This window comes from Drosophila ficusphila, unplaced genomic scaffold (genome assembly GCF_018152265.1).
Source record: "Drosophila ficusphila isolate 14025-0441.05 unplaced genomic scaffold, ASM1815226v1 contig_791, whole genome shotgun sequence".
NCBI classification, from domain to species: domain Eukaryota; kingdom Metazoa; phylum Arthropoda; class Insecta; order Diptera; family Drosophilidae; genus Drosophila; species Drosophila ficusphila.
The window spans coordinates 21,845,626-21,871,659 of NW_025064737.1; the positions used below are offsets into that span (position 1 = coordinate 21,845,626).

A 26,034-nucleotide genomic window follows, 5' to 3' on the forward strand; every position below is an offset into this window, starting at 1 on the left:
AACTTTCAGATTACCACCACTTTATTCTGAAGGAACAAAAGATCCGAAACACAATCAGAATATCAGTGAGGTGATATCAAATTTGTTTAATTAAATTTTGTTTTGCTTTATGTTCATGCCTCATTTTAGTACAAGCCTAAAAGTTGGTAACAAAATTGACTACAAACTCGTTAAAAAATAGCTTATGAACAGAAATCCAAATCATACATTTTGCAGATCCAAGTTCAAGCATGGAAAACTTAAGGCACAGAAAATATTTTAATTTATTAATGGGAGTTTTTATTATCGCTTAGAAAATCTCGGGGACAGGCACACCTGTGCGATTAGGACCTGGAAGCAAGGAATCTCTGGATACTTTAGGAGAAACAAGGGTTACTGCAACCACCCTCCATCCGACGTGCTCAGTAGTAGCCGAAGGTGATGTCGTGCAGTGGTTGGGCATTTCCCTGGGGCAGGGCGTAATCCCGGGCCAGCTGATCTAGCAGTCCGGAGCCACCTCCTCCGCCACTGCGGGCCTGGGGTTGCGGCTGTGGCTGGTAGCTCGGCTGCTGTTGCACGGGACGAGCGATAGGTCCCTGGGACTGGCCCCCAAAGCCAACGGGTTCCAGCAGCGGTCGTCCTCCGGAGGCGGGAGCCAGGAATCCCTGAGCTCGAGCGCTGCTTGGAGCAGGGGATGCGGGGGGCAGGGCGTAAACGGGCCGGGAGATCCGCACATTCGAGGGTCCTTCGCCGAAGCTCTGCGACTGCGAGTAATCCGGTTCCGGGCGAGCGGGACGCTGCAGCGGGGAGTACAGCACATCGGTGGTGCGCTGGGCACCGGGAACTTGGATCCTAGGAGGCGCTGGACCCACCGAAGGTTGGTGGTGCGGCTGGGGAAGATGTTGTGGTTGTGGCTGCGGCGGTGGTGCATACTGAACCCGACGCGGTGGCTCCTCCTCCTCCTCGTACTGCACATACTGCGGCTGTGGTTGCGGTTGTGGGCGTGGCTGTGGGCGGGGCTGAGGACGCTGAACACGCTATTAAATGTTAGCCTAAGCTGTTTAATTACTTGAGGAAGTGAATGGATCAACTTACGAAGGGTTTCTGTGGTCGCTGCGGTACGGGCTCATCCGCGTAATCTGGTTCCTCCTTAGCAGTCTCGTCCACCAAAGTGGGTGGTGCCACAGTGATGCCCTCTCCGGAGGGCTGGAAACCGTACTTATTGGCTCCGTACTCCACCACACGCACCTTTCCAGTCTCGTCCACATATCCGTATTTGCCCTTGACTTCGCCGGTGGCTAACTTGGTTTCGATTTTGAAGGAGCCATCGGCACCTTCGTAGCCATAAGTGTAGGAGCCATCTTCGTTGTGCCTGAAGCGTAATTGTTTGTTTAGTACAACTCCAGAATCTGTTCCTAAATGGATATTACTTGTTAATCTGCTTGAGAATGGCCACAGGATCAGCACGTGGCGCTTCGGCGCGGGCAGGAGCCGCATTTGCTCGCAGGCGGAGTGGAGCTGTCCTTGGTGTGTTCTCCTGGTAATCCTGGTAGTCCTGCGACCTCACCATTCCCACTCCCACTAACAGGCAGCTGACAAAGAGCACGCGTTGCATCTAAAAAATAGGAAAATCACATTAAAGTCAGTTATGTTTGTGCTGATGGAACACAAATTCGTTTCGCTTCAACTAGTGAAATGGCAACCGGTTCGCTAATTGCACCCTGTCCACCAAAGGTTGGATTTGCAGCTAGCCCCTGGCCAGCGGAACACCTTGACAGTGCATCGGTGTCTGAGTGGTGCCAAGAATGCCAGACGGCAACGATGTCTACAAAAGTCTTAAGTCAGACTGCCTTTCACTTTTCCGCCGGCCAATGACACCCTCAATGCCAAGCAGGAACAGATAGCCCGGATTCAGTTGCATACACTCAAAGAAAAGGGTACAGAGCTACTGTTCATAAAAAAAAATCAAATCAAAATCAACTTAACTTTATGACCACATTCTGTTTTGTTGAGTTAATGTCTTTCTTTTTTAGTGCCAAGTACTTTAGATCAAGAATGATAGAAATGCAAATTAAATTAAATGTGTATTTTCTAATTATAGCCTGGCAAGGCTCATGTTAAATAAAAAAAACTGGAAAACAATCGCTGAATAACTGAATAATTTTGTGATTCCTGATAACCCTTCAAACTTGTGACTGATTAAGGTATCGCTTCCTCAAGTGCAGCATCCGCGGATAAGTTGCATAAAGGCCGAGCCCAGCTGAAAACCCAATCCCGTTGACACGCGATGCGGCAGCCCAGCTGGATGGGCTGGAATTAATTGAATGCCCAGCGGTGGCATGGAGAAATGATGCCGGGAACGAAGACGTCGGCGAAGTGGCCGGGGAAATGCCAATTATCGCTGGCCAGCCCCGCGACTCCCACACTGCGCACACATCGCAGCTGCAATTGGGTAATCCGGCAGCAAATTCGAGGGGAGACAAAGCCAAAAGAGGCGCACAAATTATGTATGGGAAGATGGGAAAAAGTTCCCACACTTGCCGAAATGTGTTGCAAGTATGAAGCCGCGGCAGCGATCCAATGCATTCGAGGCATGCAAATGCCAAAGAAATTTGCGGGAAATTACAGCAACAGAGGAGGAAGCCAAGGTGGCTTTTATAACATAACCCTGTGACATTCCACGTTGGCTTGTGTAGATTTTTTAGGTAATAAAGATTGTCTTTTCAATTTGCTTTCCATATTAAATAAGGAAGCATTAGCAGTGATTTCAAGCCAAGCAATAGCTCACGTTGAATCATATCAGAAGGTGTGTCAATTGGTTTATATTAGACTTCCTGTGCAAACTTGATTCCCTTGAAAAATCCTGAACCGGAAAGTTAAGCTCCCACAGATTCAACTAGAACAATGGACTGTAAAGTTTGCGTGGTCGTTTATATGTAGGTATCATCCAGACCGACAAGAGCGCAATCAATTTCCGATGGCTTTGGTTTATGTGGCGTTAACTCCTTTTTGGCATTTCGGACTTTGGTTTTTACGGACTGTTCAGAGCATTCCGCATGCCAAAACCTTTCACTATCTAGGCTCCGTGTGCCGCAGCCTTGGCGCGGACAGGTGGACGGACAGGTAGTTAGATACAGGCACAGATACAGATACAGATACAGCTGCAGACACAGATGCGGATACATCCAGGCCACGACAAGCTCGGGGGACCCAGTGCTCCGAAACCAGCCAGAAACTGACCAAAAAGCTGGCTGCCGCGTGTGAACTGAGACAAAGTTTGCCTTTGATATTTTCGCGCTGAACTGGACGGGGGGAAAACTGTGCTGGCTCGACTTGAAGCGAGCTTGTTAGTGCAACTTGTGCTGATTGAGGTTCCTGAGACTTATTTTTTCTCAAGAAGCTGCGTTGTTCATAAATTATGTCAAAATCCAGTTACCAAATTGGGTGCCAAGTGGAGTGGATTGGCGAACTGGATCGGGCACAAAGAGCTGGAAAATGTCGCTTGTAGCCAAGCTGAACAATTGTGATCGGGGCTGGGAGCAAATTAACGGTTCGCTCGATTTGCATAGCAAATTATGCGATATTTGCACAACAGTCGCCGCAAACTCGCTGACGTAAGTTTACAGATCAGTAACTCCCCTCCGTAGATCCAGGGATCTATATTCGTACACCCCTTTTTGAGCCACGCATTCAGGCTTGCGAACGACCTTTGCCATTTACCACCACCCACCGTCATAGGTATATATCCGCCCACTCACATACCACTTTCATGTTGGCTGGTATCCGCTGATTGGCTTTTGTGGGGCCAGCTATTTCGAATCGATTAAGCCCTGAATGCAATCGCAAAAGGCCTTCGCTGGCAACACCCAGCTGAATATCGACTGTCGAAGACAATAAAAGCACTTTCAATTTCAATTCCAAATCCAATTCCCCTAATGAACCGGGTGACTATCTCGAGCAAATCGGCAATATCTTCGGACCGACTTCGGGGGAGATCGCGTGGAGTATTAACTTGGGACCGACGGCAACTGAGTCGCCCAGGTTGTTGTATTTCGCTTTATATACCGATCGCGGAAAACCTTTTTACCTCTCCCATAACGGACCAAAGGCCCCATTCCCCACTGCACCACCCGGCCACCAAGCCACCGAACCACACCAACGGCCGCAGCACCACAAAACTTCACCAACGAAAGGACGGAGAGCGGTCGAGAGTGGCGCTGTTTCTCTGGAGAAAAAGATGTGGAGATATAGAGAGAGAAGCTGCGGAGCTTGAACGAGCTTGAGGCAGAGATTTCCACGGGAGTTCTCTCTGTGCTTTGGCGAGCTTTTCTTGGCCAGCACCACAGGAATGGCCAAGAATGGTCAGTTGGAAAGAAAGGGAAATTAATTACAGGTTAGCATTCACTTGGCCGCTGAAACCACTTTTTCGTTTTATACGTTTTTTGTAAAGGAAAAACTAGCAAGTAACTTTTTTACTCTTTAAGAAACTTTAATTTTAATATTTTATGTGAAAGAAAAATCACTCTAAACTCCACTCAAGTGCTTTCCAAAATTCCGTTTCAATTGCCTCAGCCAGTTTTCCTCGGACTCCCCACTAATACAAATTGAAATATGTACCCACTTGTTGCCATTTAATACTAGGCAACAATTTAATAAATTTAACAAATTACTTTCAAAATCAGGGCGGAACCCTTACCCTAACCCCGACCTTCCATGTGCTATGGCAACTAGCCTCGTTGGGATGTGGCCATCCACGGACAATTAATCAAAACTGTGAGGCCCATAAATTGTAAAAAATGAAGCTAAGTCGTCAGGCCGAGTGGCTAATGAATGAACGAGCCAACAAAGTGAAATGAAGTGTTGCGAATTCGGCCAGTAAATGCCAGTCCTCCCAAGTTGGCTAACTGGGAGGTCCCTTTGCACCTGGCCTTAATGGTGTTATTCTGTGATTTAACCTGTACAGTATTAAATTTAAGTTAAAATATCTCAAAGCAAGAATTTTTCAAAAGTGAGTCACAAAAGAAAATTATTTACAAAAATGTTAAAATATTTCACACGGTAAATCCGCACATCTATGTATAAGTGAAGTCTTAGTTTCTTATATTTGTTTGTAAGTTTATTTAATCTATTTAATTTGTAGTCGATTTTAACTATATTACTGATGTATTAACCAAAGAAATATGAAATAGGTAAGTCGTAGGGAACCACCAAGCTGTGCAATCAAAGGAATTTAAAGACCGTTTTCTCGGCGGCCCAACGGTGCGTATGCTTGATGTTATTTTATGACAGACTCAGAACCAGTCAGCGTGTCACTTTCAGAGTATTTGTGCACTCAACGCCTTCGACTGCGCTTTACTGCAGCCATTCGAAATGGCCTTGCCGAAGTAATTCCATAGGAATTAACGACACACCACAAGTGGCACTCCGTTATAGCAAAACAGGCACATGGACAAGCCAGAAATGCAACCCGTGATAGTTCAGCCAAAACTGGTTAGCCACTGCACCACATACCAGACCAGGAAACCGCCAGCAATTGTCTACCCCTGTGGCCCCCCCTGTATTTCTGTATGCCCCCTTCAAGCGCCGCCCATGACGCAGGGCGGTTTCAAGTCTCCAAGTGCGTGAGATTGTTATTTCGCTTGTCGGCCTTTTTTCCTGAATACATCACATTAAAGACTTGTTTCTGTCCGGCTTTTGTTCGTGGGAAGCGGACTGGGGGGCAAATGGGCGTGCACCTGAACTTGTGCGCATGCGTAGACGCACTGGCATGATCAAGGTCGAACGAGTTCGCGAAATTAATATCACACGAACTTCAAATGCTCTTCAGGGATATGAAAACAAAAACAAAACAAAAATAAGTTAATTAATAATCAATATTAATAGTTATGGTTCTTCTTGGCAATGTATAAGTATACCTTTTCATATTTTTTTTTACAATATCACTGGCTCTATACTTTATACAGCTTAGACACAGCTTAGAATAGAATTTTGGCATCGTTGCAAAAGCTTTGTGCTCAGCTTGCAAGAAGTGCAAGAGGAATCTCAGACATTCGAACAAGGATTCAGCTTATGGCACGCCAACACATTTTTGAATGGCAACCATAACAATCCCATACTTACGAATGATTGCCTCCTCAGCTGCTGCAGAAAATGTAGTAAATGCAGCAGCTGTTCGCAAGTCAGCTAAAAGAAATCATACAATTTTTCAGGAAATTCTTGAGTCATGCCAACGCCCCAGCAGCAGCAGACCAGTTTCACAGTTTTGCTCTGCAAAATTATATAAACGCTGAAAAATACAAATAATTCCAAACTTGTAGTGTGTGTCTGTGCATTGCTTTATAGGAGGTGGAGTCTGGACTTGATTCTGCGTTGGTGCTGCAAGCAAAATGTTTTCAATTTCGACTTGGCCAACATGCACAGTGGTAAACAATATTCGGTTTTTACTATTTTTAGAAAATCCTAACCGAAAATAAATCAATCAATCTTTATTCAATTAAATTACATAATTAAAAGCTCATTAAAGCTAACGAACAGATAAGTACCTCAGTGAGTTAACCCCTCTGTTTGCGGCTTACTCGGAGTATTCCGAGGGCAACTGCCAATTAGCCAACAAGCCTTAAACCACTGCTGCCTGTTTCTCGCAGGCCACACACCCAAAAGACAAAGGCTGTGGTTCCAGCACCCAGCACATAGACCATAGTACACGGCTTATGGCCAACTGGCCATTGGTGGAGGTGCATTTGAAAGTGGTTTGGGGCCAGCACATTGCATAAGTGCACCAAATTCCAGTCAACGGCAAATCCACTTTGGTTTTCTATCTGAATCGGCGCACTCTTGGGTTTTTCTGTTTTTTTTTTTTTTTTTTGGTTTTGCTCGATCATTCTGTGTTGACGTAATGGCCTAACGATTATTGCCCACTTGCTGGGCTCTTTGGCTTTATTTCTTTGGCTTGATTTTGCTACAATTTCGGTTGCGGGGTGGCTTAATTGAAGCGGAACTTGGTAGTTGGCCAAATTGAATGCCAAAGCAGATATTTGAAATATTTCTGGCCACTGAGAATAATTAATGAACCAATTAAAACACAAGTAATTGATTAAGAGTTTTAATGTGCAGATAGGTTTCATTCTTCTTTTAGTAATCCAAAATTGAAACTTTGAAATTGACACTAGCTTTTGTGGTAAGATTTGTAAAATTCGATATTTAACCTTTTGACTTTTAAAACCTTTTGACTTAAGAACACTTTTGTTTTCTCTGTAAACGCTTCAGGTCTCGAAACTCGATTTATTACACACATACAAAACCATATATAAACAGTGTATAGTACATTATAGATACATGTGGGGTGTGCGGAGTGACTGATTTATTTGGCAGTAACAAGTTGACGTTGTCCTCGGACACTTCAGTCGCTGGCTCGTGGGCCCAACTCAAAGGCGATCCCCCCTCCCGTCCAAAGGTCCTTTCTTCTTCCTGCTTCCCACTTCCTACTTCCGGCCCGTATAGTCGATGCTGTACGATCCCGTGTAGAGGTTCAGGTTCCGGAGCGAGGGATGGTGTTGCTCGGGCAACCCGGCGTATGGCCGGTGCTGCTGGGGATTGTAGTAGTTGTTCTGGGCAGGCGGCTGGTAGTAGCGGGGCTGCGGGGCGGGGGGATTGTAGTACTGGGGCGCTGGGCTGTAGTAGGGTCTCTGGGGGGCGGGCTGCTGGGGGGGCGGGGCATAGCCCTGCTGCTGGCCACGCCCGAAGTCGTTCAGACTGAACTTGCTGGCCGGGGCCAAGGGGCGATTGAACTTCTGGTCCTTGTAGTACACCGCCGGATCCTCGCGGTACTGGCCATCGTCCAGCTCGTTGGGTCCCAGCGGATAGGGATTGCTGTTGGTCAGCGTCGGAGGCGGCACATTGATGTGGCTGCCGGCGGGCTCGAATCCCCGCTTGCTCGCTCCGTACTCGATTTCCCGCACTTTTCCCTGGTCATCCACATAGCCGTACTTTCCATACACCTCGCCATTGGCGTACTTTGTCTCTATCTTGAAGCTCTTGTCCGCCGCCTCATAACCATAAGTGTAGGATCCGTCGTCGTTGTGCTTGTCGATCTGCTTCAAAATGGGCACCGGAGTGGTGTAGTCCTGGTGTTGCGCATACGCACCGTGGGCCGCCAGCAGCAGAAGCGCCAAGTTCAAAGGCTGCAAAACAAAAACAAAGAGATTCAGCAAAAAGTCAAACTTGTTTGCATGTCTTATTCACTATACGAGTCACACGCAACTGTAAAAGCTGCAATTATTTACGAACTGTACTTTGTTTTATTGCCTTACTTTCAGCTAAATACCTTAATTAGTTGCCGCGATTATCAGTACGCAAACATTCACTCAAGGACATGGCTGACTAATGCCCAGCAATTAAGCTACATTTTATCATAGACACTGATCTGATCAACCCAGCGCCAACCGGTTAGCTAAATTCCATTCTAAAATTCACTGCGCAAATTCGTATAACACCTTGCGCACTGATATTGATATAGAGTCTTTTGGTTGCCACACTTTCAACGACCTTGCTGCGCATCTTACCAATTTCATCGTTCTGCCAAGTTTAGAACAAACAATCAATGTCGAACCGTTTTCACCAATCTCTTATTGGGTAATGCACTGCCAAAATGGAAAACACGCTCTGCACTTGCACTCGAGACTCTGCGAATCGAAACGACAAACTCAAAAGAAAATCAGGGCGTGCAACGCTTTTTATACCACAGGCAACATTTCGCAAAAGCGGGCCAAGAGGGGGAAAGAAACCATGGCAGAAAAATAAGCTTCGAACTGAAGTGGAGCCGAAGTCTCTGGATCTGGCGATCAGCTGCGATCAGAAACCGAAAACGCAAGCCGAGGCCCGAACTCCCGATCCGAGAACCGATCGGACTTGGCTTGGAATGCAGCATAGAAATCGAAAGCGGTCGGCAGCCAGCTGGGCGTGAGTTCATGAGCGATATACCCACTCACTCGCCTCTACAGGTAATGTTCGCTGCCCGACGAGAAGCAATTTCCAATCAGGTTATAAACGTCTACTCGAATTCTTGGCGAGCAATTTATGCTTCCAGACCGCACCATTCACGCATACGCAATGAGATCAGGAATCAGTGACGACGAGAACTAGGTACATATTCTATGCGTACTTAATCTAGGTACATTTCGATTCTAGAATACCAAAACCATTTACAAAATGATTAAAAAGATATCTTTAAATCCTAATCAATTTTTTTTTAATATATCCTTAACCTTCTCTTACTAAGCTTTTGTTTATTGACCTTAACTTTGATATAATGTAGCACCACTTGCCATCTCTGAAAACCACAATCCAGAACTTAACAGAATGCCAATACTGAAAGGTGCGGAAGTGCTGCACTTGTTTGGCATTCCAATTATGCAAGACAATTCCCCCTCAGCTGCTAAACGATTGCACTAACTTGGCCAGACACCTTGCTTCCAGCTAAATGCAGTAACCAATAACAATCTGCAACCGCAACAAGCAATTTGACAGTGGATTTGAGCTTTTCTCCTGTGCTGTCAAAATTCACACTTGAGATTTGGAAAAGAAAGAAACACGAAAACTCAAATGCTGGTATACTGACCTAGTCAATGCTTAAGCCAAGAAAACTGGTTGCTGGTTACGTCAAAGAAATGCCAAAATAGGCGATATTTTTTACTAGTTGTCTTTTGATATTTTATATGTAATTAGTTGGGTTATAAGCACAGCAGCGGACGAAAAAACTGGATGTTTATATAGGGTAATCCTAAATATTAAAAACAATTTAAATTGACTTATCAAATATTCAGTTTCCATTTGCTCACAACCGGTTAAAGTAGACAAACTCCCAAGATCATTAAGAAACTCCCCAAACCACAATTAGTGAAGCTTTAATTGTCCGCCTACATTAGATTTTTTTTGTAGTTAGTCCAAAATTTTGGGGATTTTTAGCCATGTGACGATTTTCTAGATTTAATCGGATTTTAGTCCACAGACAAAAACATCTTTATGTATTTATTACTATAAATTGTATTTAATAAAAACGCAAATATGCCACGTATTAAGAAAATAAAGGGTCAAGTGTTAGGGTGAAAAGTTAAACAATAAATGGGTGTATAGTACATAACAATCTTAATTTGTTTTCTGTGTACTCACCTTTATCAACTAGACACAAAACCTCGAGTTCATTAACCCAGACACCACAGACCTTGGTTATGGTTGCATGCAACTAAGTACATTCAGTTGGCTTCTTTTACCCAGTTAAGTATGCATCTATGCAAAGGTAATTTCCAGAAGTGACGATCAAAACTTATCAAAATTCAAGGGAGACCTACAAAACCACATAAATCCGTCAGCATTCGGTTTGCAGTCGTCACAGTGAGCCGACAATTCTTAATGGTCTTGTAAAACCAGTTCAGCTTTAGCGAAAGTGAGATAATCGCTGGTTAGAACATACAGATAAATATTAAGATATACGTACATATGTATAAGCATTTATATGACACCTCTGCTTCTTACATCTGGAAGTGGCAAAGGCTAAGTAATAATGTCAAGTTTAATGCATTTTCGGGTTAGTATATAGTATCAGATGACTCGAATGATTTAGGCACCCTGTACGACCACAACAAGTCTAATGCTGACAAACTCGTTTACTTACTAATTGTTCCGAAAACAGAGATGGAATAAATAAACTAAATATATAAAACAGCAAAACAAAGAAATGATTTTAAAAGTTGTACATTTAAGCGGTTCGTTTCGAATAAAATTACCAGACACCGGCCAGAATCGTCATTTAAATCGGTGCATTCAAAGCAAACAGTTCTAGTCATCCATTGTGGATAAAAAATTTCGAGATGCTCATCAAAGTGGCCAAGTTCCTGAGCCTTTTTGCCGTTCTCCTTTCGGTTGCCGAAGGCGCCAAGTATCTGTCCGAGAAACGTAATAAGCAGTGTTCTTTTCAAGTGTTTAAATAAATCAAGTGTATTTAATATACTACTTTTAGCTGACTTCCTTAATCCTTGTGTTGTTGGCGATTCCAACTTCAATGGCTGTCTGACTAGCAACTTCCAGACTTTCTTTCGCCAGTGGAAGGACGGAATCCCTGGCAACAATGCCGTAGGATCCTTTGATCCCCTCTACATCAAGCGCGTAAAGTTCGCCCAGGATGCCAGCAGAGCTATAGCCATTAATGCCGATCTGAAGGAGGTCTATGTGGCAGGTGCTGGCCAAGCGATCGTAAAGGAAGCAAGGTACGAAAAATATAAATACAAATATTCTTTATACATAAAAAAATTATCGTAATTTTTAATGAACTCTTCAGCTGGGATCCCAATCACTATGTGGCCAAGGCTTTGATCACTGTTCCCAAATTGCGTTTTAACTTCGAGTACAAAGTGAAAGGACATGTGGTTGCCCTGAATCTCAATGGGCATGGCAATGGCTACTTCGAAGCCGGTAGGGAAATTCTCTAAATATGTTAAAAAAAATTTTATTTGAAATAATTGTTTTATGCAGAGCATCCTCTTATACATCTGGAAATGGCTGTCAAGCCCCTGTCCACAGCCGAGGCCATTTTTGCGGACGTACAGAGTGTAAAGGTCTCCTTCCGCGAGATCAAACAATTCCGCATTAAGCTGGATAATCTATTTGGTGGCAACAAGGATCTGGAGGACACAGCCCACACACTCTTCAACGAGAACTGGCGCGATTTCTACGAGGTACTGCGTCCCGCTGTCGAACAAACTGTTGGTGGAGTGCTCCTGGATCGATTCAAGAAAACGTTTGCCTTCGTCCCAGCCACCTACTTGATTAAGAACTTCCACTGAAACCACCTCTAAATTTGGTTTAATTATTCACTTGTGATATATTTTTCTATCAATATTAAATAAGATGTGAAAAATATTATAGTTTGCTAGACATTTTATTCAGAAAATATACGAGTCATTTTTGGTGATAATTCCTATTGAAAGGTTAATTCACTTGTTCACACCTTTTCTTACCTCTCACGTATCTATTATTATCTTCTTTTCAAAATGACATTTTTTTTTTTTGATATTTTTCTGACAATCTCTTTCTGTGGCCAATTTCGTCATTATTCTTTCTTTGTAACTCTAGACAAAGAATAATTTGAATATACGCATTTTAAGTAAGGAAATAGAAGAAATAGAGTTAATTAAATTAAGCGAAATGAATTGCACTTGGCCCCGGCATCATTAAGTTGCTGTAAGTCGTTAGCCATTTTGAGAGCTCGGTTCTCGGATCGTGAATCTCGGATCTTGGCAGTCGAGAATAAAACTCCGGACCTCAGCCAGATGCTTGCTAGTCGGTTTTATATCGTGGCACCGTTTGATGTGACTGAGCAGTGGTTGTGACAGTCGCATATACACTCAGCAGTTAATTACCTAGATACTTAGATTCATAATTATAAGGCACTTGTTGGTTTTGTCAAAATGAGCAGCACGCGCCCCAGCCGCAGATCGTTTAGCATTTGGAGTGGGTTTGTTGCCATGTTGTGCCTGAATGAATTCGCTTTTGACAAGTCGGTGGTATCGGCTGTTGAATATTACACCGAAAAGCGTAAGTTTGTGTCCTTAAAATGCGATTTACATCCTAAGTGAACCGAAATAAATCCCTAGCTGCCTTTTTGCCGTCTTGTCGTATTTATGAGCCCGGTTTCACCAAATGCTCTACGAACAGCATTCAGAAGCTTCTCGACCAGTTGAACATTGGAATACCAGAGGTGGTCGAGCGCTTCGGACCCTTCGATCCCATGCGAGTCAGGGATATAGTCTTTAAACAGGACAACAACGAAGTGGCCACCATCAGAGCAAATCTCACAGAGCTGGTGGTTAAAGGCTTTTCCAAAACAAAGGTCAAGGAGAGCCGGTAAGAACATATCATATTCAAACCACAAAAGAATAAAAATATTTTTATTTTGATAACTCCGTTCTGAAAAGACCACTACATCTAGAGTTGTACAAAAAAAAGGGAATTTAAAATTCAAGACGCGATAAAATTCTACAAAAATTTAATAAGATATGAATATACACTCAATTAGCTTGAACTGTAAACTCTCGAGTGCTACATATGTGAATAATGTTTATTCTCGATTACAAAACAAGTTCTTGACTTAAGTGAACTGTAATGGTTTACTCTTAGTTACCTGCTTTAACTAATTGTCTTGCTTTTACCTACAGTGTCAGTAAGAAGGATTTCGGTTGGCAGACAAAAATATTTTTGCCAAAAATGAGACTTGATGGCAAATATGAAATGGCTGGTCGTATACTTCTCATACCGCTCAGTGGCTCTGGAAAAATATTCATTGAAATTGGTAACGCAATACAAATAATCACATGGTCGGCTTTTATAATTACTGATGTGACATGAAACTAATTTTATTCACAGACGATCTTGACATTTTGCTGCTAACGAAAACCCGTCTTTATGAAAAGGGCGGCTTCACCTTCGATAACGTGACCTCCGTCCGTGTCCAATTGAATCTGACTAAGGTTCGCACTTACCTGGACAACTTATTTAATGGACGCAGTAAGGAAGTCGAACGCAGCACGAATCAGTTCTTCAACGAAAACTGGCGCGATTTTTACGAGGCCCTAAAACCGCTGATTGTTGAGACGGTCGAAAATATCCTCTATGACGTAATGTCCACTGTTTTCCACCTCATACCAGCTAACTTTTTCGTAGAGGACATTCCAACGCCGCAGCAACTCTATGGTCCAAAAACAGCAGTCGGTAAAAGGAATAGTTAAGTTCCACTAATTGATCAACAGAAAGCCATTAGAATTTCTTTAAGTTTTATGTATATTTGTAGTGATAATAAATTGGCTTAGCAAAATTTTAGTCAATACCCTTAACTCTTGAATATTAATTTAATTTCAAGCTTTTAGTAAAATGAGAAGTGTGCTGATTCGCAGTTGAAGATCAGGGTCGAATTATATCCACCTTGTTTGCAGAGAAATAGACTCCAAATTTTTTTTCTGGAAAAAGAACATTAAAGTTGTGACAGAAGCAGTAGAAAATGTACAGCATACCTTTTTCATCCACTCGATAATTGTGTTTCTTAAAAATATGCATCATTAGCATAACAATCACAATAGCCAAGATGACAGCCAACAAACCAATTGTAATAAAAAGCCACTTAAGGTGCTTGATTTTGTTGCGCCTTAAAATCAGTGCTTCGGACGAATTTAAAGATTGGCAATCATAACCATTGTCTGGACTTTCGCCATCGAAACAGGCACACGTCCCAGGCGCCTCACAAAATCCATTGATGCATTCGGGCTCGCAAATTGGAAGACAGAATAGCCTGTGATCCCCTTCATTACGGTGCAGTTTGTAGTTGTCCGCACACGTACATATTCCTTCCGAGCAGGTTCCATTCCAGCAGGACTGGTCGCAATCCGTGTCGAGAACCATTTTCTTCTTCAGCACACAATTTCCAGTTCGCACATCGAAAATAAAATCTTGCTCACACTGGCAAACACCTGGAGAAACGCACATGCCGTTCTGGCATAAACTGGAACAGTGAGGTATGCAATCGCCATTTAAATCCTTTTTGAAACCATCATTGCAGTCGCACTTTCCAGGTAACTTACAAGACCCATTTGGACATCCGTTATTGCAGAGTGGAGCACAAGATGTATTACTTTTCCAGGAATATCCTTCATTGCATGTACATTTTTCAGGTGCAGAACACAATCCGTTCTCACATCCATCTCTGCAAACTGGAACACACTTGTTCCCAGTACTCATCTCATATCCTTCATTGCAGGAACACTTATTGGGTAAAAGACAGAATCCGTTCTCACATCCACCTTTGCAAACTGGAATACATTTGTTTCCACTGCTCATCTCATATCCTTCATTGCAGGAACACTTATTGGGTGAAACACAGAATCCATTCTCGCATCCATCTTTGCAAACTGGAACACATTTGTTCCCAGTACTCATTTCATATCCTTCATTGCAGGAACACTTATTGGGTGAAACACAGAATCCGTTCTCACATCCATCTTTGCAAACTGGAATACACTTGTTCCCACTGCTCATCTCATATCCTTCATTGCAGGAACACTTATTGGGCGAAACACAGAATCCGTTCTCACATCCATCTTTGCAAACTGGAACACACTTGTTCCCAGTACTCATCTCATATCCTTCATTGCAGGAACACTTATTGGGCGAAACACAGAATCCGTTCTCACACCCATTTTTGCAAACTGGAACACACTTGTTCCCACTGCTCATCTCATATCCTCCATTGCAGGAACACTTATTGGGTGAGACACAGAATCCATTCTCGCATCCATCTTTGCAAACTGGTATACACTTGTTCCCAATGCTCATTTCATATCCTTCATTGCAGGAACACTTATTGGGTAAAAGACAGAATCCGTTCTCACATCCATCTTTGCAAACTGGAATACACTTGTTCCCACTGCTCATCTCATATCCTTCATTGCAGGAACACTTATTGGGCGAAACACAGAATCCGTTCTCACATCCATCTTTGCAAACTGGAATACACTTGTTCCCAATGCTCATTTCATATCCTTCATTGCAGGAACACTTATTGGGTAAAACACAGAATCCGTTCTCACATCCATCTTTACAAACTGGAATACACTTGTTCCCGCTGCTCATCTCATATCCTCCATTGCAGGAACACTTATTGGGCGAAACACAGAATCCGTTCTCACACCCATTTTTGCAAACTGGAATACACTTGTTCCCACGACTCATCTCATATCCATCATTGCAGGAACATTTGTTGGGCGAAACACAGAGTCCGTTCTCACATCCATCTTTGCAAACTGGAACACATTTGTTCCCACTACTCATTCTATATCCATCTTTGCAGGAGCATTTATTGGGTGAAACACAGAATCCGTTCTCACACCCATCTTTGCAAAGTGGAACACACTTGTTCCCACTACTCATTCTATATCCTTCATTGCAGGAACACTTATTGGGCGAAACACAGAATCCGTTCTCACACCCATCTTTGCAAACTGGAACACACTTGTTCACATTACTCATCTCATATCCTTCATTGCAGGAACACTTATTGGGTGAAACACAGAATCCGTTCTCACACCCATCTTCGCAAACTGGAATACACTGGTTCCCACTGCTCATCTCATATCCTCCATTGCAGGAACACTTATTGGGTGAAACACAGAATCCGTTCTCACATCCATCTTCGCAAACTGGAACACACTTGTTCCCACTACTCTTATCATATCCTTCATTGCATGAACATTTGTTGGGCGAAACACAGAATCCGTTCTCACATCCATTTTTGCAAACTGGAGCACACTTGTTCCCACTACTCATCTCATATCCTTCATTGCAGGAACATTTGTTGGGCGAAACACAGAATCCATTCTCACATCCATTTTTGCAAACTGGAACACACTTGTGCCCACTATTCATCTCGTATCCAGCATTACAGGAGCATTTATTGGGAGACATACAAAAGCCGTTTTCACATGTATCTTTGCAAACTGGAACACACTTGTTCCCACTACTCATCTCATATCCTTCATTGCAGGAACATTTGTTGGGCGAAGCGCAGAATCCGTTCTCACATCCATTTTTGCAAGCTGGAACACACTTGTTTCCACTATTCTTCTCATATCCGTCATTGCAGGAACACTTGCCGGGCGCCAAGCAGGATCCGTTCTCGCAACCATCTTCGCACACCGGAGAGCAGACGCCTTCTCGTTTGATGTATCCTGGGTGGCAAGTGCACTCCTCCGGCGCCGTGCAGTCTGCGTTTATACAGCCTTTTGAACAAACCGGCAGACAGACATTTCGGCCGACTTTAGTATATTTAGGCAAACATTGACAGACATCCGGAGCCGTACACTTTCCGTTCACGCATTCGTCTTCGCAGATGGGAACACAATTCTTATCGGCGTCTTTCCGGAATAATTTATTGCATTCACAGACATCGGGCGCTCGGCACACACCGTTCTGGCAACCATTTTTGCAGACCGGCTGGCAAGCGAACTTATTTGAATTTGGTTTTGGCACATAGCCCGGATTGCACTCGCAGCGATCGGGTGCCGCGCAGAAGCCGTTTTCCCGCCTGCAGTTTTCCTTACAGATAGGCAGGCACACCTGGTCGGTGGCATTCAGCGAGTATCCTTGATTGCAGCTGCATTGGTCTGGCGCTTTGCAAACGCCATTGGGGCAACCACTGCGACACTGGGGAACACAGTCGCCGGTTTTTGGATCCTGCAGATGGCCGCTGGTACAGACACAGCGTCCTGGAGACAGGCATGATCCTCGACTGCAGCCCTTGCAGTATGGCACACAACTAAAAAGAACATGAAATTGGATAAAAATTGTGTTCATTAAAATATTTACGTTTTCTTTGCAGCCTTAGCAAACTACAGATAATATGAAATTATTCATTAAAATAAATACTTTTCCTTTTCAACGAAATTCTATCAAAGGGTTACGAAACGAGCTCAATGAATCTTGCAAAAAAAAACTTATTATTTAATAAAAAAGGCCGGGGTCCCCGCCATCCGGTTGTAATTTTGTTATTCCAACTTTTTGATATCAAATACTTGCAATCGGCGCCGTCCGGTTTTATTGATATATAAATTGAGGGACAGTATATGAGGGTAATAATTATATTTAACATAAAATTTGACTGGATTTGACTGAATAAACTAGTACAGTAGGTGGTTAACTTTTTTTAAGTTTTTAAATTTTTATACACACCGATTAGATTTAACATTGTTAAGGTTCACATAGTTCTTGTTGCAAGTGCACACATTTGGTTTTGTACATCTGCCGCTTCCGCAAGCGGTTTTACAAATAGGAACGCATCTTAAATCAGGGGTTGCAAGTTTTCTATAGTCTTTGCAGCACTCCAACGTTGTGATTTTCACACGTTTTCCATTAACTCTTCTAGTCCTCGTTATATTACATTTCTGAGCCGCTACGAAGGCGACGAATACAGAAAAAATTATAAGTTTCGAAATCCACATGGTCGCTCAATATTCAACTGATTGCACTACAATTTAAAACATGACTGAAGAGACCTCCGCAAAAATAAATTCGCAAAAGCATTTTCTTTGTCGCATATTTTACTTACAAATACAGTAAACATTCCTTAGCATAAAAAACACTCAGCCATTAAAGAAGACTTTGACTGAGAAGTATAATTTCATAAAGGCCTCTCAAATTATGAGATAAGGCGCTCGTCTTATTTTAAAGGCATTTTAGCAAAGTTTCTGTTAGAGAAGCGTACCCGTACCATCAATTCAAAGCCTTATCTTCATACGGAGAAGAAATCGACTCTTTAGAGGCTTTAGGCTTTTCTTGAGTTCCACTGTTTACATTTCTAATGAGCGACAATTTTTTTGTGCTGGCTTACCAATACATTAACGCATTATTATTATTATCGTGTGTTTTACGTTTTAAATAAAGTATGTAATTGTGTATAAGTTTATATAAAGTAACCCAACATTAAGAAAATTACACAGCGATATTTAATGAGCTTAGAAATAAGAAAGAAAAATAACTTTTTTATAGTTACACGGCCATTACACCACTGGGGATTAGTACCCTTTGATTCATATATATATATAACTTCATTTTAAAAGATGTTTTTTTATTATTTGGAAGTTACCGTTTCCTCCAAAAGTCTCGGGGGTTTTACCACTTAGTAAGAAAGTGAGAAAGTATATGAAAGAGCACGATCTAGCTGATAAAAAATATTTTTTTACTAATAAATAAAATTTAAAAAAGAATTCAAGGGTCTTATCTCGTCGCTTTTTCTTGTTTATAAAATACAATTATCGTGTTTAAACCAATCTTTCGACATAAACAGTTGCAAAAGAAAAAAAATATATAATGCAATTCAAGGCCATGACATCATTAAAACGCCAGGCAGGGTGATAATTAGAATCAGACATAAATCTATTTATTTCATAAAATAATATAATAGCTCGGATCAAAGATCTTAAGGTTTTATTGTTTGTTCAACAACATTGTGATCATTTTAAAAAAAGGCTGCCGCCTATCCGTTTAATGTTTTTATTGCGCCAGTTACAATTTTTTGTTTTGCTCGACTTCTAGCAATTAAGTTTGCCAGGTCCGATCAAAGCAAAGTGAGACGAGTATGTGTGCAAACATTGTTTTTGTTGCTGTCATAGTTTTCAGCGTATTTTCCAGATAGATATTAAATTAGCTTACCGGTTCGGTGGCAAGGTAAAGTAGCTACAGTTTTAGAGTCGCAAAACAACAGCAATAACAGTAGCTACACGTTGAAAAAAATCACAAACAAATATTTTACTATAACATTAAGCCACGAATATCCAATAAACATTATTTTACTGGTTATACGCTTATTGAAAAGTGTATATAGTATGTATGTGTTGTCGATAGCATCTTTAAAAGTATTTTCAAGTAAGAAAGCCATTTTTATTTTTTTCTGTGCTTGAATCATACTCTCGTGCAATAAATATGGAATAAATTTATTTTCATATAGCGAGTAAATGAAAATGGCTCGATTCTGGTATTACCCAGAAGCTTTAGACTCAATTCATCAATAGCACCCAAGTTATCAGCATCGGCTTTATATCGTCTAGATAAAAGCCAGCAACCCTCCGAGTTGTATCTCATTCGTATCTCGCGCGTTTCAAACTCGATTAGGCGGCACTCCTGATTGCGACTTACATTCCGGTAGTGACAGTGACTTGAAAGTGACAGTGTCGAAAGCTTTTCCCCATGCACTTAATTGGCTTGCTGGTGCTGCTCCATGTCGGCCTCCAAGGAGTCCAGAGCGTTCCCTTCTACACCATAAAACGTGAGTTGAGTTGAGGATTATATGTAATGCTCTAAAGGGCTGGCTAAAACAATTTAAAACAAGAAGTTGGCTAATTTGAAATGGATTTTATTGCAGCTTCATATATTGAGTCGTGCAAGATTTATGAACCAGAATTTACAAAGTGCTCAACACGATCCATTCAGGCCTTTATGAACCAGCTTATTAAAGGTGAGAGAGTATTTTGCAAGCTGAGGCTTACACGACTGACACAGTAATTTGTTGAAGGCGTACCCGAGCTTGAAGAATCTTTTGGACCCATCGATCCCATGAGGCAAGACCAGCTGGTCTTTAAGCAGGACAACAGTGATGTGGCCACCCTTTCCGCCAATTTAACTGATATGCTCATCAGCGGTTTTGGCAAAATGGTGATCAAGGAGAGCAAGTGAGTAGCTATAAATTGTTTCCAGCTGTCAAGCGTGATTAAAAGTTGTCTAATTAAGGTCGTTGAGCTCCCATAGGCGAACATCTTTTGTGGGAAATTCCTACCGATATAGTTTAAAAGCACCAATAAGCGACTTAAAACTAATTAAAGTTATTTTAGAACAATCATAATTCATTATTTTACTTACGAAATGTGAGCGTTTATAGCTAAAATATATAAGCAAATTTGGTCGATCAGCTTAGATAAGCACAGCACAATCAATTAAAATTAAATATATATATTACAATTTAATGATTTTATTTATATTACTTTTTAGAGTCAGCAAGAAGGATTTCAGTTGGCTGACTACGATTTACCTGCCAAAAATGCGAATGGATGGTCATTATCAAATGTTAGGTCGTATTTTGTTAGTGCCCCTGAAGGGATCTGGAAAAATCGAGATGGAGATAGGTATTTGTATTTGTTTACAATTATTGTAACTATTGTAATAACTGAACTTTTTTCATCTGATAGATGACCTGGACATTCTGATGAACACCAAGACACACCTTTATGAAAAGGGCGGCTTTACCTTCTACAACGTGACTTCCGTAAAGGTGAAGTTGGATGTCGGTAAGGTGCGGACCAGAATGGACAATCTTTTCAATGGACATAGTAAGGAGGTGGAAAACAGTACCAATCAGTTCTTCAACGACAATTGGCAAGACCTTTTCGAAGCACTGCGTCCACTTGTAGATGAGACCGTGGAAAGAACTCTACTCGACCTTCTCCACAAAACCTTTTCCCTGTTTCCGGCCAGCTTTTTTGTGGAGGACATACCAACATCTCTGGCTCTGTATGGTCGCAAATCACACATGATAAACAATAATAATAACAAAGAGATCTAATGTCTACAATAGAAATTCTCTTATTAATAAAGAGACTTAATGTAAAAGTTAGAGCTCCACTTCAACAGTAGTTTCCTTGGGGTCTTCAAATAAGATTTAACATTCACATCTTAGTTTTATTACATTTTTATTCTCTGTGAATTGCTAGCCTACATGTTAGTGTAACTTAATAAATGCTTAATTTAGAGGTATCCTAATATGGGATGGCACAGTGCTCCACATCCGGCTGCCAGTTCGATTCGATAGATCACTTAGATCAGTAGAACCAGTCGTACTTGAGATAGTCGCTGTCGTGTTTCAGGGCCGCGATCGAGGTGTGTCGCACGTGACCAGTTCTGGCGAAGATCCTGCGATTGCCAACAGGCTGCAGGGTCCGGAAGTTGTCCACCAAGGCGCCATCCTGCGTGTCCGACAGTTGGCGGAAGCGGGAGATCTGCTTGGGAGAAATCGGGATGGGATCGGGGAAGAGAATCCATGTTACGGCCTCCGAACAGGGTGGAGTGGTCAGCGATCCTGGAGGGTAAATAATCAGTATTTAGTTGAGTGACAATGTAGATAAATATCACATGTAGCCATCAATTAGGCGTCACTTGATCAATTGCTATTTATTGTCTCTAAAGCCGCTCATTGAATGTTAATTAAGAGAGTGGATTACTCACAGAAAATACTAATAGCTTTAGTAACGTTTTGATTTCTACCTTCAATTCATTTTGAGTGAAAATAAATCTTTTGATACACCCATATTCCTGAGAATATTCCTAGTGTACATACCCTTATAGGTGTAAAACTTGTCCACATCCACGCCAGCAATCAGCGAGGACAAAGAGAAGGTGACGTTGAGCGTGGCCTCCTGGTTGGCATCGGCAATCAGATGCAAGTGCCGGTTAATGGTCACCAGACCCGGACCCTCGTCCTCGTCGAGCTGTGGACACATCACAACACGAACTGGTTTATAAATCATTCGAAATGAGCACAAGCCCCACAAGAACTCACGTTGAAGAAGAATCCCAGCACGGCGGCACCGTCCGGGTGATTGAGAGCCTCGCCGATGGTGGCGTACTTCTTGTTGCGGTGCACAATGTGCATCTCCATGGTGTATCGGATGTCGTTGATGACGTGCTCGGATCCCCGGTTGTTCTTGTCGCCCCAGTGGAAGTGCAGGCCCTCCAACTCAAACTCGCCGGGCAGCTTGGCACCCCGGATATAGGGCAGGAAATCATCGCCCACCTCAGTCACATTGACCTTGGGTATGCTGATGGAAACTACAAGGCAGAGAGGTAATTAGCACAAATCATACACTGTGAAAACAATTTATAAATATTTGTACAATTTGTTATCTTGTTGTACTCTTATGATTGGTATGTATTGTAATTGGTTTGTTACAGCAGGAATAGGGGCTTATTGAAAAAATTCTATCCTTTCAAGATGCGGGATGAAGTATCCCCTTCGACACTTACCCGTGTGCCCGTTGTTGAGCATTTTAAGGGGATAGGGAAGCAGGTTGTGATAGCCAATCATGTCCACCGCCGGCATGTGAACGGATATCGTCTGAAAAAGGACAACTACGTTGTTATTGGCCTACTTAGCTCGGCTTTGAGTTAAGGCACTTACCCGGCTGGTAGTGATGGCAATGGGTGACTGGGTCTTTCCCGCACAATGGCCATGATGACGAGCCCAGCGCCGCTGATTGGGTTCAGAGTAGCCGAAGACATGACTACTGACAGCTGAAAGAGATTGAAAAAGGTTTAGCTAGAACTAAATATAATTAAATATTACAGGTAATATTACAAATAGGCAGCATTTTTAATCACTGAAATTAATTCATTTACGAACAAACTGTACCTAATTAATTATAGATTAATTATATATAAAAAATATTTGCTCACCAAAGCAGTTTATCCCATAAAATTTTCGGCCTTATGCCTTTCTCCATTAAAGCCACAATCAATTTACCAATGGAATGTTCGTTTAGTCCTTAATCGAATAAAATGATTAAAGTGTTTCCCCAGTTGCAGACACCCCGTCACCCACAATCTTTGATCTTGAGTCCACGATTGATGAGTGATCACGTGCCCGTGTTATTCACCCCCTCAGTTGACCTTCTCCCGATTTTCCGGGGCTATCTCTGACATATACGAGCACTTGTGAATTACGGCATAATAAATGGGGCTGCGAACAAATATTTAAGGTATCTTTCTTTTTTTTAGTCAATGGCTGAACAAATAAATAACTAACCGAGTAAACAGGCTTCGAGGGAAAGCTAGGAGAGTGTGAGCGTCAAGGGCACGTTCGAGCCAATAATTAGATATCGTCGCAATTGAAATTGATTGAGATTCAGATAATGGCGCGAATAAACAATTTTCATAAGTTTCCACCGCGATTGAAAGCTGGCAGCGAATTCCGTGGAATCTTTCGGAAGGCGAAAGGAAATACTTATATTTAAAGGCTAATTTGCATGTGATTGGTGATAATTTCTGTTGGAAGAGCTCGCTACGTATTAACATATCATATGACACGGTTTTCCATTGTGTAGACATAGTCTGCACAATAGGTAGATAAAGCACACATTTCACTCCTCACCGATTGATGAATTAGCCTAATTGTTATTTGTAATAATTATATATATTATTTATTTCAGGCACAGCTATCAAAGACTTAGATAACAATTATTTAAAATTATTTTTTGTCAGGTATGACTATTTGATATTATGTAATCCACCTGGCGTATTATATTGATATTACTTTGTCTTTTAATTTGAGCTATTTAGTCAATTACACCAAACTAATGCAAACTGTCATTGGAAAATAACATTCGTTTAAGCACAAAGTAATTAAAAAAATAAATAAATATGTCACAGTCTTAAAGTATAGATTACAGATGTTCATTTAGCATGTAAATAATATTTATAGAGCTTCCCCAAAGATTACAGTATACATTTTGTGTAGGGTAACAAGTGGAAATGCAAAAATTAAAGCCCTAACAACTTCCCGTCAAGAGCAACTAGATGTATTGCCATATTAATCAATCAGTGGCCAATAAAGAGTATTAATGGACAGTTTCAAGTGGAATAAACACCATTAAACTGGTCACAATTAGTTTCGTGAAGTGTGTACTTATGACTGCTAATGCCAAGATCCCCCATATCAGGTGTTGATATTTCGTAATAGATACGAATTGTCACACGCGCTTTAAAAAAAACTGAATGCACAAAAACAAACTATTTTAGATTTATAATAATTCAATTAATTTGAATAAGCTTTTATAAATAAATAATGGTTTCAATCAAGAATTAGTTGTTAATGGCAGGTGAATAGTATTATCAGTAATTATATTAAAAAAGTAATACGAATATAAGGGAAGCTAGCATGCAGTCGATTTTAATTAACAAAAGTGACATTTTCCGCAGTGCACCCATTTCGTGAATATCGGGGGACATGACTAGCCATGCATACGTAGTCAGAGGTACTTCGCTCGAATAGATATCGATTTATGGCTATTTTTGTTTTGATTCACAATACTTTTCTGCACAACTCGAACAAAAATAATCACGAATGAGTCACAGGACTTCACAGAAATACCAGTTCAATTACCTTGCGACCAGCAGATCACCAAAAAGGAAGCCTCTAAGAAAGCGGTCAACTTCATGGCGGATTTCCTTACGAATCGGTTTTCAAGTTCTTGACTCCTGACGAGCAACTATAGCACCTTCCGATCGGGTGACGGATTCTAGACTGCGCGGACGTTTCGCTGGCGGAGCACCTTCACAACTTCCTCAGCAGGCAGTCAACGAACTACTTGAAAATTCGAAAGCTGAAATCCCCGCCCGAAGCGCGTGCACCGCTCACACAGATACGTTCCAACACTATTGAAAAAGAGTCGCGCGAACAGCCGACGATCGATCGATCGATGGGAATCGGAAGGGGTTTGGGGGGCTAGAGGATCGGTACGAGGTGCAAGCCACCCCACTAAGTCGCCCACTTAGCTAAAATCAGCTTCGGGTAGCGGAAAGCTGGCCCACGGCTGCACCACCCTGCGTATACTTAACGCACAACACCCGGCGAATACTTAACGTCACGGAAACTCAATCGCACCGCCTAGCCCAAAAAAATAAAAGGGCGTCATTATGTCGATCAAAGTGAGCCAAAATCAAAGGGTAAAACTCGTCATAATTCGCACCTAATTCCACCTTCGATCATTTATGATAATATTTTGTTTTGCATACAATTTGCCCGATTTATTTGTTTGTTTTTGGCAAGTCAGTTGGCGTTACTAAGCCAACGAGTCGCGACAACGTCATGCCAAAAGTCGCTAATTAAACGCGGAGTCCTCAAAAAAAAAAAAAACAGAGCGATCGAACGCTACCGAGGCGAAGCAGAATATTCATTGAGCGATTTTCGCACGTTTTATAGTTTCACCCGGGGAATCATAGCGAATTCGGTTTTTTAACCAGATCTCTGTTCTGTAACGCAGTCGTGATTACATATGTATGGGCAGTTCGTGATCCACATGTGGGAATGTGAAAATTGTAAAATATATAGAGGGCATTCTGATATCTATTTATATCTTTATGGTGGGTATTGAGCAGTCACCCGGGCTCAGATATTTGCAATTGACTTGTCAAGATATCATAAACCAGACATTTAAATGCCCAGGCTTAGAATGGGCCTTACTCGTCAGGCGGGGTCGGGTCATAAAAATAAGTGATAAGTTTTGATGGAAAAATTGTTAATCAATTCAAAATAGTATTGTTAAAGAATTGTGTTCAAAATTTTATATTTTAATTCTTTATATAAATTTTAAAATAACTAATTACTTTAACTTTTCAAAATTCATTTCATATAACACCGTTTATTTTAACCAGATTGGTTATGAATTGTATAAACTGATCATACAAACGATTTTTGGG

General features: G+C 41.8%; 7 protein-coding genes across 8 annotated transcripts; 3 read left to right on the forward strand and 4 right to left on the reverse strand.

The window, feature by feature from the left end:
• Positions 1-60: 60 nt before the first annotated feature.
• LOC108086606 (proline-rich protein HaeIII subfamily 1) lies at positions 61-3,996 on the reverse strand. Of its 2 annotated transcripts, none has more exons than XM_017183580.2 (4): positions 3,742-3,996; positions 1,410-1,594; positions 1,075-1,351; positions 61-1,007 (listed from the first exon to the last, which is right to left on the reverse strand). In XM_017183580.2, exons 1-4 carry the CDS (start codon positions 3,748-3,750, stop codon positions 402-404), a joined length of 1,077 nt encoding a protein of 358 aa, XP_017039069.1. In that variant the 5' UTR covers positions 3,751-3,996; the 3' UTR covers positions 61-401. The 2 variants fall into 2 exon arrangements, with proteins under 2 accessions (XP_017039069.1, XP_017039068.1); XM_017183579.2 differs by having other exon boundaries at positions 61-1,016.
• Positions 3,997-6,318: 2,322 nt separating this feature from the next.
• LOC108086522 (circadian clock-controlled protein daywake) lies at positions 6,319-11,816 on the forward strand. The gene is made up of 5 exons (XM_017183451.1): positions 6,319-6,401; positions 10,764-10,929; positions 10,994-11,240; positions 11,312-11,445; positions 11,506-11,816. Exons 2-5 carry the CDS (start codon positions 10,845-10,847, stop codon positions 11,814-11,816), a joined length of 777 nt encoding a protein of 258 aa, XP_017038940.1. The 5' UTR covers positions 6,319-6,401; positions 10,764-10,844.
• On the reverse strand, positions 7,241-8,667 carry LOC108086524 (protein transport protein SEC31). The gene is made up of 2 exons (XM_017183452.1): positions 8,541-8,667; positions 7,241-8,159 (listed from the first exon to the last, which is right to left on the reverse strand). The coding sequence occupies exons 1-2, from the start codon at positions 8,547-8,549 to the stop codon at positions 7,461-7,463; spliced, it is 708 nt and encodes a 235-aa protein (XP_017038941.1). The 5' UTR covers positions 8,550-8,667; the 3' UTR covers positions 7,241-7,460.
• A 509-nt stretch (positions 11,817-12,325) lies between the features above and the next one.
• LOC108086605 (protein takeout) lies at positions 12,326-13,862 on the forward strand. The gene is made up of 4 exons (XM_017183578.1): positions 12,326-12,567; positions 12,627-12,876; positions 13,188-13,321; positions 13,396-13,862. Exons 1-4 carry the CDS (start codon positions 12,441-12,443, stop codon positions 13,755-13,757), a joined length of 873 nt encoding a protein of 290 aa, XP_017039067.1. The 5' UTR covers positions 12,326-12,440; the 3' UTR covers positions 13,758-13,862.
• On the reverse strand, positions 13,792-18,014 carry LOC108086604 (fibrillin-1). Its single transcript, XM_043209017.1, has 4 exons — positions 17,746-18,014; positions 14,853-17,332; positions 14,040-14,471; positions 13,792-13,985 (listed from the first exon to the last, which is right to left on the reverse strand). The coding sequence occupies exons 1-4, from the start codon at positions 18,012-18,014 to the stop codon at positions 13,930-13,932; spliced, it is 3,237 nt and encodes a 1,078-aa protein (XP_043064952.1). The 3' UTR covers positions 13,792-13,929.
• A 1,644-nt stretch (positions 18,015-19,658) lies between these two features.
• LOC108086527 lies at positions 19,659-21,186 on the forward strand. Its single transcript, XM_017183456.1, has 5 exons — positions 19,659-19,837; positions 19,934-20,026; positions 20,084-20,240; positions 20,557-20,690; positions 20,754-21,186. The coding sequence occupies exons 1-5, from the start codon at positions 19,759-19,761 to the stop codon at positions 21,125-21,127; spliced, it is 837 nt and encodes a 278-aa protein (XP_017038945.1). The 5' UTR covers positions 19,659-19,758; the 3' UTR covers positions 21,128-21,186.
• Positions 21,187-21,237: 51 nt separating this feature from the next.
• LOC108086526 (carbonic anhydrase 2) lies at positions 21,238-24,913 on the reverse strand. Its single transcript, XM_017183454.2, has 6 exons — positions 24,719-24,913; positions 22,739-22,851; positions 22,585-22,675; positions 22,121-22,389; positions 21,899-22,049; positions 21,238-21,640 (listed from the first exon to the last, which is right to left on the reverse strand). Exons 1-6 carry the CDS (start codon positions 24,771-24,773, stop codon positions 21,384-21,386), a joined length of 936 nt encoding a protein of 311 aa, XP_017038943.1. The 5' UTR covers positions 24,774-24,913; the 3' UTR covers positions 21,238-21,383.
• Positions 24,914-26,034: the final 1,121 nt, after the last annotated feature.

What these genes read in the sequence shown, in the direction of transcription:
- LOC108086606 (XM_017183579.2), bottom strand. An exon ending in ATTCTCAAGCAGATTAACAA is followed by an intron (nt 1,352 to 1,409) that starts GTAATATCCATT and finishes ATTACGCTTCAG; the next exon opens with GCACAACGAAGATGGCTCCT. An exon ending in AGCGACCACAGAAACCCTTC is followed by an intron (nt 1,017 to 1,074) that starts GTAAGTTGATCC and finishes AACATTTAATAG; the next exon opens with CGTGTTCAGCGTCCTCAGCC.
- LOC108086522 (XM_017183451.1), top strand. Translation starts at nt 10,845, where the DNA reads ATGCTCATCAAAGTGGCCAAGTTCCTGAGCCTTTTTGCCGTTCTCCTT. An exon ending in CAAGTATCTGTCCGAGAAAC is followed by an intron (nt 10,930 to 10,993) that starts GTAATAAGCAGT and finishes TACTACTTTTAG; the next exon opens with CTGACTTCCTTAATCCTTGT. An exon ending in GCGATCGTAAAGGAAGCAAG is followed by an intron (nt 11,241 to 11,311) that starts GTACGAAAAATA and finishes TGAACTCTTCAG; the next exon opens with CTGGGATCCCAATCACTATG.
- LOC108086605 (XM_017183578.1), top strand. Translation starts at nt 12,441, where the DNA reads ATGAGCAGCACGCGCCCCAGCCGCAGATCGTTTAGCATTTGGAGTGGG. An exon ending in ACAAAGGTCAAGGAGAGCCG is followed by an intron (nt 12,877 to 13,187) that starts GTAAGAACATAT and finishes TTTTACCTACAG; the next exon opens with TGTCAGTAAGAAGGATTTCG. An exon ending in AAAAATATTCATTGAAATTG is followed by an intron (nt 13,322 to 13,395) that starts GTAACGCAATAC and finishes TTTTATTCACAG; the next exon opens with ACGATCTTGACATTTTGCTG.
- LOC108086604 (XM_043209017.1), bottom strand. Translation starts at nt 18,014, where the DNA reads ATGTGGATTTCGAAACTTATAATTTTTTCTGTATTCGTCGCCTTCGTA. An exon ending in TGAAGGATATGAGATGAGCA is followed by an intron (nt 14,472 to 14,852) that starts GTGGAAACAAAT and finishes AGTGTGAGCAAG; the next exon opens with ATTTTATTTTCGATGTGCGA. An exon ending in TTATCGAGTGGATGAAAAAG is followed by an intron (nt 13,986 to 14,039) that starts GTATGCTGTACA and finishes TTCTTTTTCCAG; the next exon opens with AAAAAAAATTTGGAGTCTAT.
- LOC108086527 (XM_017183456.1), top strand. Translation starts at nt 19,759, where the DNA reads ATGCACTTAATTGGCTTGCTGGTGCTGCTCCATGTCGGCCTCCAAGGA. An exon ending in TCCCTTCTACACCATAAAAC is followed by an intron (nt 19,838 to 19,933) that starts GTGAGTTGAGTT and finishes ATTTTATTGCAG; the next exon opens with CTTCATATATTGAGTCGTGC. An exon ending in TATGAACCAGCTTATTAAAG is followed by an intron (nt 20,027 to 20,083) that starts GTGAGAGAGTAT and finishes AATTTGTTGAAG; the next exon opens with GCGTACCCGAGCTTGAAGAA.
- LOC108086526 (XM_017183454.2), bottom strand. Translation starts at nt 24,773, where the DNA reads ATGAAGTTGACCGCTTTCTTAGAGGCTTCCTTTTTGGTGATCTGCTGG. An exon ending in GGTGATCTGCTGGTCGCAAG is followed by an intron (nt 22,852 to 24,718) that starts GTAATTGAACTG and finishes AATCTCTTTCAG; the next exon opens with CTGTCAGTAGTCATGTCTTC. An exon ending in GCTCAACAACGGGCACACGG is followed by an intron (nt 22,390 to 22,584) that starts GTAAGTGTCGAA and finishes TCTGCCTTGTAG; the next exon opens with TTTCCATCAGCATACCCAAG.